General features: G+C 41.6%; 1 protein-coding gene across 4 annotated transcripts in view; it reads left to right on the forward strand.

Annotated features, from left to right (window-relative positions):
* UBAP2 (ubiquitin associated protein 2) overlaps positions 1-13,706 on the forward strand; it is an 82,763-nt gene that overhangs the window by 10,055 nt on the left and 59,002 nt on the right. For all 4 annotated transcript variants that reach the window (XM_058672939.1, XM_058672942.1, XM_058672940.1 and 1 more), the window contains exons 2-4: positions 4,644-4,783; positions 11,936-12,013; positions 13,512-13,622. In XM_058672939.1, coding sequence (XP_058528922.1) covers positions 4,685-4,783; positions 11,936-12,013; positions 13,512-13,622 — 288 coding nt within the window. In that variant the 5' untranslated portion in view covers positions 4,644-4,684. The remainder of the gene's footprint in view (positions 1-4,643; positions 4,784-11,935; positions 12,014-13,511; positions 13,623-13,706) is intronic.

Here is a 13,706-nt window from a genome sequence, read left to right on the forward strand (position 1 = left end):
GAAAGTGTTCTTTAACTTCCAAAGTGATTAAATGTGTGTGCTTTTTCTTTTCCATTAAGGATGTATCACATGGCTTCTAAGTCTTAAGTTTTACCCAAGGATATTCTACATATGTGTGTGTATGTATATAAGTATATATTATGTGTGTGTACATATAGATGTATAATTACACATATACACATACGCACGCACACACACATTCTAAGTTTTACCCAAAGATGTTTTTTGCCTTAATGTTAAGAAGTTAGGATTCCTTTGAAATATTTGATATTTGCTTATCTAAAATTTAATAAAACTGGATTTGGTTGTTCACCATCTTCATTTTGTTCTAAATTGAGATCACTTGAATATGCAGCTGTCCCACTGAAGTATCCTATCTTGAAGAGTCCTTGAAAAATAGCAGTTGAAACTTTTTCTAAAAATACCTCCTACATGGAATGGTTGAGGCTCAGTCTTGATTTATTCTGCTGCTTTACTCTTACTTGTATTACAAAATATTTAGACCATTTTGTGCTTTGATTTTAAGGAGATTTATATAATATTTTCCTAAGTGTTTTTTGTGAGTATTTTTTATTTTATATGCAGACAGAGATCTCAAACCCACTAGTCAGTCTCTAAATGCTCACAACAGCTGGGACTGAGTGAGTGTGAAGCCACAGCTGTGAACTCAGTCCAGGTATTCAACATGGTGGCCGGGACTCAACTGCTTGAGCCATTGCCGCCTGCTGCTCCCAGGATGTGCATTTACAGAGACCTCAATTGGGAGCACAGAGGGATTCTAACCCAGCCACTGTGATAGGGGATATGGATATAACAGGTGTCTTGATTGTTACACCACTGATTCTGCGCCTTACTCCTCTTTAAAACATACTTGAAAGATGGAGAAGAGGCAGATATTCTGTTTGCTAGTTCATTCTTCAAATGTGCAGAATGCCACCCTGGTTTGGCTAGTAGCCCTAGGGTCTAGGGCTCAGAGGCAGGATCCTAAACTCCCTTGAGTCATCACTGTATAACTACTGCTCCTTGAGTTCTCCCAGGAGCAGGAAGCTGGAAGCAGGAGCCAGAGCTGACCGTTTATCCCAGGTGCTGTTGGGAGGAGGGGCAGGACATTCCAGACTGCATTTTATTGACAGGCCAAGCACGCACTCCTGCTTTTGTAGAAAGAGTGACAGACAAATAGAACTCACATCTGCTGGCTCATTCTTCACATGCTGGTGGTGGTACGTGTCGTTGTAGTGTTGGTGACAGCTGATACTAATGTGGGGACCTCTGGGACCTCAGTCCAGGTTACTGTTATGTTTGGAACTCCCATCACCTCCTCCATAGATCTACTTAGCATGAAATTCTACTTATCAAACCCATGCATTCCTTTTTTTTTCCCATTAAAAACTAAGATTTATTTATTTCAAAATGGTTACAGAACAAAAATAAAAAAAATAAATAAAAATGGTTACAGAGAGATAGGAAGAGACAGAATCTATCAGTGGATTCATTCTCCAGATGCGGAAAACAGCCAGGGCTGGGCCAGGCTGAAGCTAAGGTCTTCTGGGTTTCCCTCAGGGTGGCAGGGCCCAAGTACTTGGGTCGTTTTCTGCTACTTTCCCAGAGCGTTAGCAGAAATCTGAATTGGAAGTAGAGCAGTCAGAACACAAACGTGTGCCCGTAGGGGATGCTGGCTTCCAGGGCAGTGGCTTAACTGGCTATTCTGCATTGAGAGCCCCCACTCCCAAACCCCCATGGTCTCCGTGGTATATGGGTTTCAGCTGTTAGGCCAAATGTCTAGTCATAACTTTTTTTTTTAATAGACATTGAAAACATAGTACTATGCAGGTTTTTTTTAGACCTGTGTTAAACAGCCTTAAATTTTTAGTACATTTTGAAGGAGGTGTGGTAAAACAGTTTTAAACTTGAGGTAACCTGGTGTCTCCTGCAGTTTAAGAACCCGAGCTATGTATGTTTGAGTTCCTACTAGATTATTTTTAGAATCTCTTGCTCTTGTCTGTTTCTATTCTGAGAACTTCCATGGACTCTTCCAGGATAGTAGATAGAACTCAAGAGGGTGGTAGAAGGGATGAAGCACAAGTGTGAACCGAATTGCTATGGTGTGACAACTGGATGGTGCAAAGTGGGCCTGTTTACTACATGTAGTACTGCTTCCAGAAAAGAGGACAAAGAATTTTGTTCCAAATGACAATATAGTTGAAGATGTCGGCTTTTTTTTTTCATGGTCTACTTTCCATACCTTTGTCATTTGTGCGTTTCAGTGTTGGTAATAATCACTGAGACTGGTGTTTATTTAGGTAACTAATATTCTTATCTAGAGTAAGCAATTCTCTGTCTTCAGAAGTTTTACATAAAAATAACACCAAAAAGTTTGTTGAATCATACATCCTGTTGACTTTTTCTGAGCTGTGTTTTCCCAGACGGTTTTCGTTACCTTTCTACCCCATGTTGCATAAAATCTGTTTTTCCCTGTGGAAGTTTTTGCTTCACATCTTAGCAAGATATTTTTCATGAATAGGAAGTTATCTGTTCTGACATTTCAATGTTAATATGTAGAACCATGATTGACAGAGAACAAACTAAGTCTGAATTAAAAAAATATATATATTTGTTACTTGTGTGAAAGTCTAGAGTTAGATATATATACCTGGCATGATACATGCTAGGGGGTGGAATTGACAAATCAGGATTTTTATGGGACTTTAAAAAGTTCCTGAACAAGTGGAATTAAAAGAATTCCAATTTCCCATGAACTATTTACTTGTTTGAGAGACAGAAAAGAAGACAGAGAGCTGCCATCTGCTGGCTCATTCTGCACACACCAACAGTGCCTGACACTGCCGTGCTGGGGCCAAAAATAAGGAGCAGGGACTTGGTCCCCAGCTCTGTGACTTAAGGCAAGAGCCCAGTTACTTGGACCACCAAAGGCGGGTCCTGGAATCGCTTTCGAATAACCTGTTGTGGGACATGAGTTATTTTAATCCCCAGGTTAAAAGACTGACTTCCCCAAAATATTTTCTTTCTTATTGTTATTTGAGAAGTTGAGTTAACAGAAGAATACAGAGGAAAGCTTTTTAAGATTCATTTTATTTTACCTGAGAGAATCTGAGGTGGGAGGGAAAGACAGAAATCTGTTCTCCTGATTTACTCCCCAAATGGTGGCAACAGCTGGAACTGGGCTCATCTGAAGCCAGGAACCAGGAGCTTCCTCAAGATCTCCCACATGGGTGCAAGGCCCAGTGACTTGGGCCAGCCTACACTGCTTTCCCAGGCCAGTATTAGGGAACTGGATCAGAAATGGAGCAGCCAGGACTTGAGCCAGTGCCCAAAAAGGATGCTAGCCTCGCTGGCAGAGGCTTAACTTGGTACACCATGATGCTGGCCCCATGTTGGTTGGATTTTTAAAATATATATTTAATAAAACTGAAAGATAGTGAGACAGAGATGTCTCTCTCTTCCTTAGTTCATTCCCCAGATGAATGCAACATGTAAGTCTGGGTTGAATGAAAGTCAGGATCCCGGAACTCTGGGTCTCCCAGATGGGTGGCAGGGACTCAAGTATTTGGCACATCATTTACTTCCCCCCAGGATGTGCATTATTAGAAACCTGGAAGCTGAAGCAGAGTCAGAACTTGAACCCAGACACCCTGAAAGGCAGGCACCCCGAGTTGCTTGGAGTGTTGAGCTACATGCCTGCCCTCCTCTTGGAATTTTGAGGAACCATTATGGTGTTTTCCAGAGCAGTTGCACCATTTTACATTCTCTCAGTGGTGTTCAGGATGGCAAGTTGCCACATTCTCTCCAGCAAAACTTTGTATGAAAAAAATTGTGAAAGCCATCCCAAGGAGTGTGACCTGGTATCTGTTTATGATTTGCTTTTTTTTTTTTTAAGATTTATTTATTTTTATCACCAAGTCAGATATACAGAGAGGAAGAGAGAGAGGAAGACCACAATGGCTGGAGCTGAGCTGATCTGAAGCCATGAGCCCGGAGCTTCATCCGGGTCTTCCACATGGTTGCAGGATCCCAAGTCTTTGGGCCGTCCTGGACTGCTTTCCCAGGCCACAAGCAGGGAGCTGGATGGGAACTGTAGCATTTGAAGTGTGAACCATCTGGGATGCTGGCACTTGAACGTGGAGGATTAGCTTTTTGAGCCACAGCACTAGCCTTATCACAATTGTTTTTGATGTTGGAAGATTTATTGTTTCTAGTGGTTTTTGTTTTTAGGTTTATTTGATCATGGGTATTGCAGTTAGAACTGAGTTATGAAAGAATTAATTATTAGCTGGACAGAATCTTGGCTATATACTTTGTTCTCTTAAAATTGAAGTACCAGTTGCAAGTAGGAAGAGGCAGATAAAAGTTTACAATAATATAGTGATGAAATGATTTGTAGTTAAATTTGGTGGTACTTGATGCTTTTTATAATTGTTAAGATCATAAACTATAAACATTTGGATTGTATTAATAAAATTAGTTTGAAAGCAGCTTGTGAATTAAATCTTTAAACTGCTGTTTTCTCAAGAGTTTGTATTTTAGAGATCTTTTATATCTTACCATGTGTTCACCTATCCCCTGAATGAAATGCTTGCATTTTCCTGTGATCTGGAAGTTTGCTTACTGTGTCTGTTTTCTTGCAGGTTTTCTATTTTGTACATACGTTATTTTGTATATACTGTATATGATGACTTCAGTTAGCAGTGACCGTTGCCGCGGTGCTCGGGAAAAATCCCAGATTTCAACAACACAGGCAACACAGCCGCAGAAACAAGTGGTGCAGGTGGGTGTTGGTGAAAATCTTCTTGACTTGTATAGATTTAACGCATTTAAAGTTTTGTAGGAAACCCCAGGATTTTGGACCTTGTTTAAAATAGAGACAGTGAATAAAGGATGTAATATTGTTGATGCAAGGGACAATTGAATATTCTGTCAAAACGATCCTGATCTTGGCTGTAGCTACTATCTAACATTTAGGCCATCTCCGTCATTGTTAATTTTAGTGTGCTTCTAGAATCATTATGAAAATCAAAGTATGTAGTAAGTATCACTCTAATGTAGTGAACTATTTGTAAAGTTAAGATGTTTCAAGCTTTTCTTGAAAGCATTGAGGAGAGTGCTTCAGCCTTGGGATGGATTTTAATTTTCAAGGTCCGTTTGTGTAATGCTTTTAATGTTAGATGCACCCTACTCTGCAGTTTATTGAAGATACCATTTTTAATGAGGTGAGACAGTTCAAGAAGTGCTGAGCATAGAAGCTGGCACATAGTTATATAATATTATTTGCTGAATTCATAAACAAGCTTCTTTTGGGAGACACTATGCAACAAAGTAAAGTAAATAAACCTTGGCTGGTAATTTTAAGTTGGCTTGATTATCCTTTGATAATTGCAAATACTTTCTATAATTTTTTCATACTGACACACCCTGTTGATGTTTTAGTGAGACAATGTGTAGATTTTGCTTGATCATTCCATTAAAAAGAAACGAAGGTCGGGTCAAAGGGAACAATGCTTTCCTCTGCTGGTTCACTCCCCAAATAGTGTCATAGGGCAGAGCTGGGCAGGCTGAAGCCAGGGGCTTGGAACTCCATCTGGGTCTCCTGTGAGTGTGGAAGGGACTCCGTTATCTGGGCCATTATCCATTGTCTCCCCGGGCACAGTAGCAGAGAGCTACATCACAAATACTGGCCCCTATTCAATTCTTAAGTAAGATTGGCTTTGCGACTTGTTCATCCTAATAGATATTTTTGCTTTCTAGTGTTTGTTCTTAAATACTGTTACCTAGCTTGGCATTTATTAAAAAAAATTTACTAGGGGCTAGCACCGTGGTGTAGCTCACTAAGCCTACACTTGCAGTGCTGACATCAGATATGCAACTGATTTGAGTCCTGGCTGTTCCATTTCTTTCTTTCTTTTTTTTTTTAGAGATTTATTTATTTTTGTTACAAAGTCAGATATAGAGGAGGAGAGACAGAGAGGAAGATCTTCCGTCGGATGATTCACTCCCCAAGTGAGCGCAACGGCTGGTGCTGTGCTGATCCAAAGCCAGAAGCCAGGAACTTCCTCCAGGTCTCCCACGTGGGTGCAGGGTCCCAAGGCTTTGGGTATTGTTCTGGACTGCTTTCCCAGGCCACAAGCAGGGAGCTGGATGGGAAGTGGAGCTGCCGGGATTAGAACTGGCACCCATATGGGATCGCAGGCGAGGACTTTAGCCGCTAGGCCACAGCGCGAGGCCGGCTGCTCCATTTCTGCTTTTGATCCTGGAGGCAGTGGAGTCTAGTACAAGTGCTTGGTTTGTACACCCACATGGGAGACCCAGAAATCCTGGCTTCAAACCAACCCAGCTCTGCCCCTTGCTGCCCACCTGGGGAGTGAACTAACGGAGGAAAGAGTGTCTGTTTCTCCTTGTTGCTCTTCTTCTCTCCTTGTAACTCTGCCTTAAAAAGAAACAAACCAAAAAACCTGATTAAGAACTGTTCATATACAGTGCTGGGACATTCTTTATTTTTTTATTGACCAGAATTTAAGAAAAAAAGTTTCTTGAATGCTGTTTTACTAAAGAAGTGATGTAATTTACAAGTAATTGTAGTTGGAATCACCTAATAATAACTTTAAAAATTTAATTGCTTATTTAATCACATCTATAAAAACAAAGCAAGATCTTTTGAAAAAAGGGCACATGAACTCCTGGAAACTTAGGCTATCCCACCCTACCTTCTCCCTTCCCACCTGCTAGCACAATTTGGGCTGATTTCCTAAGGAAGTCTTTGGATGGCTGGAGTGCTGAATTTCCTCTCAGTGTGGTCTCACCTGTGTTTTTTCCTTGGGCACACTTTTATCTACTTACTAGAAAAAGTTGCTTGTTGAACTGTGGGAAGTATTCCAAATCCTCATGTTCTAATTTGCATTTTTTTGTTTTTTTTAATTTAAACTTTGATAGTGTTTGCATACTTAAGGGATGCAACCCATGTGGGCCTCTGATTAGGGTGGGAAGGGTTAGGTGTGGCAAAAACAAAGCAGAACTTTTTTTTTTTTTTTTTAAGATTTATTACTTATTTTTATTGGAAAGTGAGATATACAGAGAGGAGGAGAGACAGAGAGGAAGATCTATCTGATGATTCACTCCCCAAGTGAGCGCAACGGCCAGAGCTGATCTGATCTGAAGCCAGGAGCCAGGAACTTCTGGGTCTCCCACGTGGGTGCAGGGTGCCAAGGCTTTGGGCCGTCCTTGACTGTTTTCCCAGGCCAAGTAGGGAGCTAGATGGGAAGTGGAGCTGCCAGGATTAGAACTGGTGCCCATGTGGGATCCCGGTGTGTGCAAGGCGAAGACTTTAGCTGCTTGACTACTGCGCCGGGTCCAACAAGTCTTTATTTATTATTTTTTTTCTCCTGTGTTTTCATGGCTAGGAGAGGGAGGTGTTCCTTGCTATCAAACTACATCAACACCTGGGGATGGGGGCAGTCCTTTGATGCCCGAGAGACACCAGTGTGCTTTCCCAGGTGCGTTAGCAGGGATTTGGATGGGGAGCAGAACAACTGGGACTCAGCTGGTGTTCTGCTCCAGGGTACTAGCAGGCAGCATCTTACTGTGGTAGCACCACAGTACCTGCCCCCAGAGGAGTAGTTTCTAAATGAGTAAGGTTAAAGTGAACGAAGGCTTTCTTGAGTGACGTGTTCTGATTGTCCAGTGGTACCTGTCCAGTGGTAGGGGAGTTCAGAGAATAGTTGTCCACATTACATAGTGAGAGATGCCTCTTTTCCATCTGTCTAAATCTTGATTTGTGTCCTGAGTTTGCCATTTTACTAATTATGTTTGTTATTTAAGCCTTTTTTTTTTTTTTAGAAAAGATCTTTTGAAATTTATTTAAAAGTTTGAAGAGCATCACAAATATGTTAACAGCCTTCTACCTATATTTCTAGATATAAAATTATTGAGCTGTCTGGAACTGTTGAACATCACGAGGAAAAGCTTACTAAACTAGTAATGTTTATCCTTGACAGGAATAAGGATTATATAAAAATAACCTTCACTAATTATATTTTGTAAATGTTCTAGGTGGTAGATCCAGTAAAAACATTTGGCTATGTCAAAATAGCTATCAGCACAGTTTTTTTTTTTTTTTTTTTTTTTGAAAATAGCTTAGCTCATCAGAAACCATTTGAGTGGAAGAGAGATCCAGAGGAAGATAGTAATAACACTGGTTTTCTTGAGAAAAATTTCAATTTGAGATTTGGCCTGATGGATGTCACTCAATGTTTATCAGTGGGGCAGTTGCGCTAAATTTGCTTTACCTAGAATTTTGTGTTGATCCTGTTTTTCGATTTTTTCTTTTCTTTTTTTTTTTTTTTAAGATTTTATTATTGTTGGAAAGCCGGATATACAGAGAGGAGGAGAGACAGAGAGAAAGATCTTCCATCCAATGTTTTACTCCCCAAGTGAGCCGCAACGGGCCAGTACGCGCCGATCCGATGCAGGGACCAGGAACCTCTTCCGGGTCTCCCACACGGGTGCAGGGTCCCAAAGCTTTGGTTCGTCCTCGACTGCTTTCCCAGGCCACAAGCAGGGAGCTGGATGGGAAGTAGAGCTGCCGGGATTAGAACCGGCGCCCATATGGGATCCTGGGGCTTTCAAGGCGAGGACTTTAGCTGCTAGGCCACGCCGTCGGGCCCTCGATTTTTTCTTTTAAGCAATATAGCACTCGTGGCATTTCCTTAGGCTCAACCTGCTAACTTTGCTATTATGCTATAAGGTTATGTTTAGTGCTTTGTATATTGAATATTTTTAAAATGGTTCTGCTAAGTGAATCTTCCTTGGTAGACGGTTACAAAGGTAAGGGCAGTGCAATGCTCAAGAGTACAACTAGTTCAAGAGGCTAATTCTCCACCTCCAAGCCCCAGCATCCCATATGGGTGCCACTTTGTGTCCCAGCTGCTCAACTTCCCATCCAGCTCCCAGCTCTTGGCTTGGGAAAGCAGCAAAGAATGGCCCAAACCTTGGGGTCCTACACCTCTGTGGGAGACCCAGAGGAGGTTCCTGGCTCCTGACTCCAGATTGGTTTAGCAGAGATTTTTCATCTGCAAGGTGGAAGATTAGTCTGTTGAGCCACTGTGCTGGCTCTTCTCCTTAAGATCTTAATTTTGTTAATATGTTAGCATTGTTCATGTTGCAAAACTGTGCTTGGTAAGCAATTGTTAAGCATATCGGTTGTATTTTCAGAAATTGAGTTTCAGGAATAAAATAGTTGTTACCACCAAAGAAAAATGTGTAAACTGTTTTAGTCATAAAATCTAAGTCTTTTAAAAACATTTTAATGTTTATATTCATTTTTATTTATTTGAAAGATAGATGGAGAAGAAAGGAGAGATTGTGAGCTCAATCAATTTTCTGTCTTCTACTTTATTCTCAAATGTCAGCCATAGTCAGAGCTGGGCTATCCTGAAATCAGGAGCCCGGAACTTCATCCTTGTCTTCTATATGGGTCTTAGGTTCCCAAGCACTTAAGGCTTCACCTGTTTCCTTGAAGGATACTTCAGTAGGAAATGAAAAATGCAGTAGTTGGGACTTGAACAAGCACTCTGAAATAATGTGCTTCATCTCAAGTTATGACTTAATCTGTTACACCAAAACACCCACCTAGTGCCCATATGGGATCCTCATTTCGTGCCTGTTTTTGTTGTCTGTAGTAAATTAGTTGAGATCTAATAATTTGTCGTTTTCTGTCTTCTGTATCATAATACAAGATCTCTTTTCCATGACTGCTTTATAGAAGGCAACATCAGTTTATAGGCTTAGTAATGTGTTGTGCTTGATAGAGACGATCCTCAGTTGAAAAAGTAGTTGGTGTAGCAGCCAAGGTCAGCCCGAGTGTCAGTCGGGTTCACCTACTGCTTCTGGTTACAGCCTTTCGTGGTGCCTGAATTTGTTTTGTCTTGGAAGAGATTCCCTGCCCTTGTCCTTTTCAGTGTTTGCCCTTATTGCTCATGTACTTCAGCTATACTGTACTTTCTCCCATTTTTCTGTTTTAAAATAGTTGATGAATGGACATAGGCAAAATGGAGAGCAAAAGAGCACACTCAAATTTGCTAGTTCATTTCTCAAGTTCTGCATGTCTTGGCCAGGCTCCAGCCTAGTATTCAGGTTTCCATGGGACTGGCGGGAACCCAATTACTTCATTTTTCAGCTGCTGCCTCCAAAGGTCTGTCCTGGGTGGAACAGGATAGGATATGAGATGCCGGTACATTCACACCTAGGACCCTAGGCGCTAGACCACTTTGCTAGGCCCTGAGCACTGGTTTTAATATCTACGGCCCAACTTCCCATCCAGCTCCCTGCTTGTGGCCTGGGAAAGCAGTCGAGGACAGCCCCAAAACCTTAGGACCCTATACCCATGTGGGAGACCTGGTGGAGGTTCCTGGCTCCTTGCTTTTGGCTTTGGATCAGCGCAGGTGACTGCAGCGGCCAGTGCTGTGCCAATCCAAAGCCAGGATCCCGGAGCTCTTTCAGGTCTCCCACATTGGGTGCAGGGTCCCAAAGCTTTGGGCCGTCCTCAACTGTCTTCCCACACCACAAGCTGGGAGCTGGATGGGAAGTGGAGCTGCTGGGATTAGAACCGGCGTCCATATGGGATCCCAGCACGTTCAAGGTGAGGACTTTTAGTCCTTAGGCCACGGTGCCAGGCCCCAGGCAGTGACTTTTAGTTTATTTCACCACAAGCCAATCCGAGAAAATTTTTTTTTGCTTGTTTTAATTTTTAATATTGTTTACGTAGTTGAGGAATACAGACCCGTTTGGGCCTTTGGTTAGGGTGAGTGTGGTTGAGGTGTTGAGGAAGCTTGGTGGGACAGATGCTTCATTTCTTTTTTTTTTTCTCCTCTGTTTGCAAGGAAGGAGGCTGCTTTTTGCACCCAGGGCTAGTGGATGGTGAACTGATGACCTTAGAAACCCCAGTGTGGGGATGAGTATTCTGAGGGTGTTACTGAGTGTTTTTAATAGTTCTGTTACCAGCTTTGTTGCACCAGAGTTGAGAAAATCTTGCCATGATCTATATGCTGACCAAGTCCACCTTAGTGATTCTACAGACCCTGACAGTTGTTGCCTAGCTGGGCCAGGAGGGTAGTCCACCATGTTCTGCTTTCTATTCTCTGATGAGGCACTTGTCATGTGCCAGCCTAGATGAGCTGGCTGTTATGCCCCCTATGGAAAGTTAAAAAAAAGTTTAATAAGAATTGATTATAAACTATTTTGCTATTTAGCAAAATACAAGCTTTTTCTTCAGAACTGAGATGCCTTTTCAGTGTTAGTAACAGCCGTTTTGCTTTAATACTGGAGCTGGGTTACAGTCCTGAGCCCCTGGCTTCTGTTGTCTGGCTCTTTTGCTTTGCTTTTCTCTTGTGTTGGTTCATCTGCCTCCCCAAGAGGAAGAAAATTTAAATGAGCGACATAACCTGTGAAGATGAGGGAGGCTTTAGTTCATTTCTCCTTTGTATTACTTGATGTGATACTTGCCATGAAACGGACACCCTACAATAGAGGGCTCCCCTCCCCCATTTTTAAAAGGAATGATTTGCCTGGAAGAGTTACTTACAGGAAATGGTGAGGGAGTCCGAGATCTTCCATGGGGTGTTTCACTACCCCTGCTGTTCACAGCAGCCATGGCTGGGCCCTGGACAGAGCTAAGAGCTTCAGGTCTCACATGTGGGCTGTCTTGTGTTTCTCCCAGGCCAGCAGTAGGAATCTGGATTAGACATTAGTGACACTCGTTGAGTGCTGGCGTCACAGGTAGTGTCTTAGTCCAGTACACAACACTCCCTTTTAAAGTTGATAATTCTGTTATTGAGGTGCTGTAGTGCTTGAGAGCTTTATTTGACCCAGATTTTGGCATATAACTCGTGTTTCTGTGCTCAACTGCTTTTAACGGCTGTCTGCTTTCCAGGCAACAGCTGAACAGATGCGTCTTGCTCAAGTAATCTTTGATAAGAATGATTCAGATTTTGAAGCTAAAGTTAAACAGGTATGTATTTGATAAAAGTATGATTTTAGTAATGTGTTATTGTGCTTCAAAAAATAATTTTACTGAAGATTTCATTATTAAACTATGAGTGTTATTAGTGGCACCTCATGTCCATGTATTGGATTTTGACTTGCAGTTAAAATATTTTTCTGTATCCAGATGAGGGAATTGAATATATATACATCATGCTGATGGAGTATTTTTTTAATGCTAGCATTTATGTGGACCATTGGTTATGCATTATGATATTGCACTTTGTATATACCTACATACATAAAAATGTTTAATAATTATTAATGTTAGGAAAAACTTAAATTAAAAAAAATTTTTTTTTTAAAGATTTATTCATTTTATTACAAAGTCAGATGTACAGAGGAGGAGAGACAGAGAGGAAGATCTTCCGTCCGATGATTCACTCCCCAAGTGAGCCGCAACAGGCCGGTGCGCGCCGATCCGATGCCGGGAACCAGGAACCTCTTCCAGGTCTCCCACACGGGTGCAGTATCCCAATGCATTGGGCCGTCCTCGACTGCTTTCCCAGGCGACAAGCAGGGAGCTGGATGGGAAGTGGAGCTGCCGGGATTAGAACCGGCGCCCATATGGGATCCCGGTGCGTTCAAGGCGAGGACTTTAGCTGCTAGGCCACGCCGCCGGGCCCCCCCCCAAAAAAAGATTTTTTTTTTCTCTTAATTGGGAAGGCATATTTACAGAGAGGAGAAGCAACAAGAGAGCTGGATGGGAAGTGGAGTAGCCTGGACAGGTACTGGTGTCCATATGGGATACCGGCACTTGCAGGCAAATTATTAGCCAATTGAGCCATTGTATCAACCACTGATTGTGTTTTCTATTTTATGTGTGATTCCAAATTTCTATTGGGAAAATTACAAGCAAATTTAGGTAGTGTATTCATTTACAACTTTAATGAAACATCTTCTTGATAACTTAATCCTGGTTTTAAATCCTTCACTACTTATTTTGCCTTCAAGAGTCTAGAAATCAGACTGTATCCTCTACCTCACAGTCACATATTTCAGTGCTTAGTAGTCATGTTTCAGTAACTGAGTTTCCTGCTGTGAGACCAAGCACTTTGACCATCTTCCACAGCTTTCCAAGGCCATCGCCCGAAGCTGGATGGGAGTAGCTGGTACTCCAGGTGGCATCTATATAGGATGCTAACTCTGCAGGTAGAGGCTTAATTTGCTATGCCATTGTGCAGGCCTCAGTGTATACTTATGTATGTGGTACTGTTTAAACTGAGACATACGTAGTTTAACTTGTGGGAGAGTTGATACGTAGTTTAATTCTGACGGAATTACTGAAAGGATATGGGGCAGACACAATAAAACATACATTGTAGATTCAGTTTGGACATGGCCATCTTTATGTATCTGGGTTGCATAATTTCTGTATTTGAATAGAAGAATCTTGATAAAAATCATGACCTCGTTTGGGATTCCTCCATAACCATTTTCTAATACTTTTCTAATACTTTTAAAAGCTTATGGAAGTGACGGGAAAAAATCAAGATGAATGCATTGTGGCCCTACATGACTGTAATGGAGATGTGAACAAAGCTATCAATATATTGCTGGAAGGGAATTCAGACACGGTAAATATTGCTAATTGGTTTGCAGTGCTATTTGTTTTTGTTTCTTTATTGCATTTAAAAAACTGATTTTTTTTACTTTTTTGA

This window comes from Ochotona princeps, chromosome 14 (genome assembly GCF_030435755.1).
Source record: "Ochotona princeps isolate mOchPri1 chromosome 14, mOchPri1.hap1, whole genome shotgun sequence".
Classification (NCBI taxonomy): Eukaryota; Metazoa; Chordata; class Mammalia; order Lagomorpha; family Ochotonidae; genus Ochotona; species Ochotona princeps.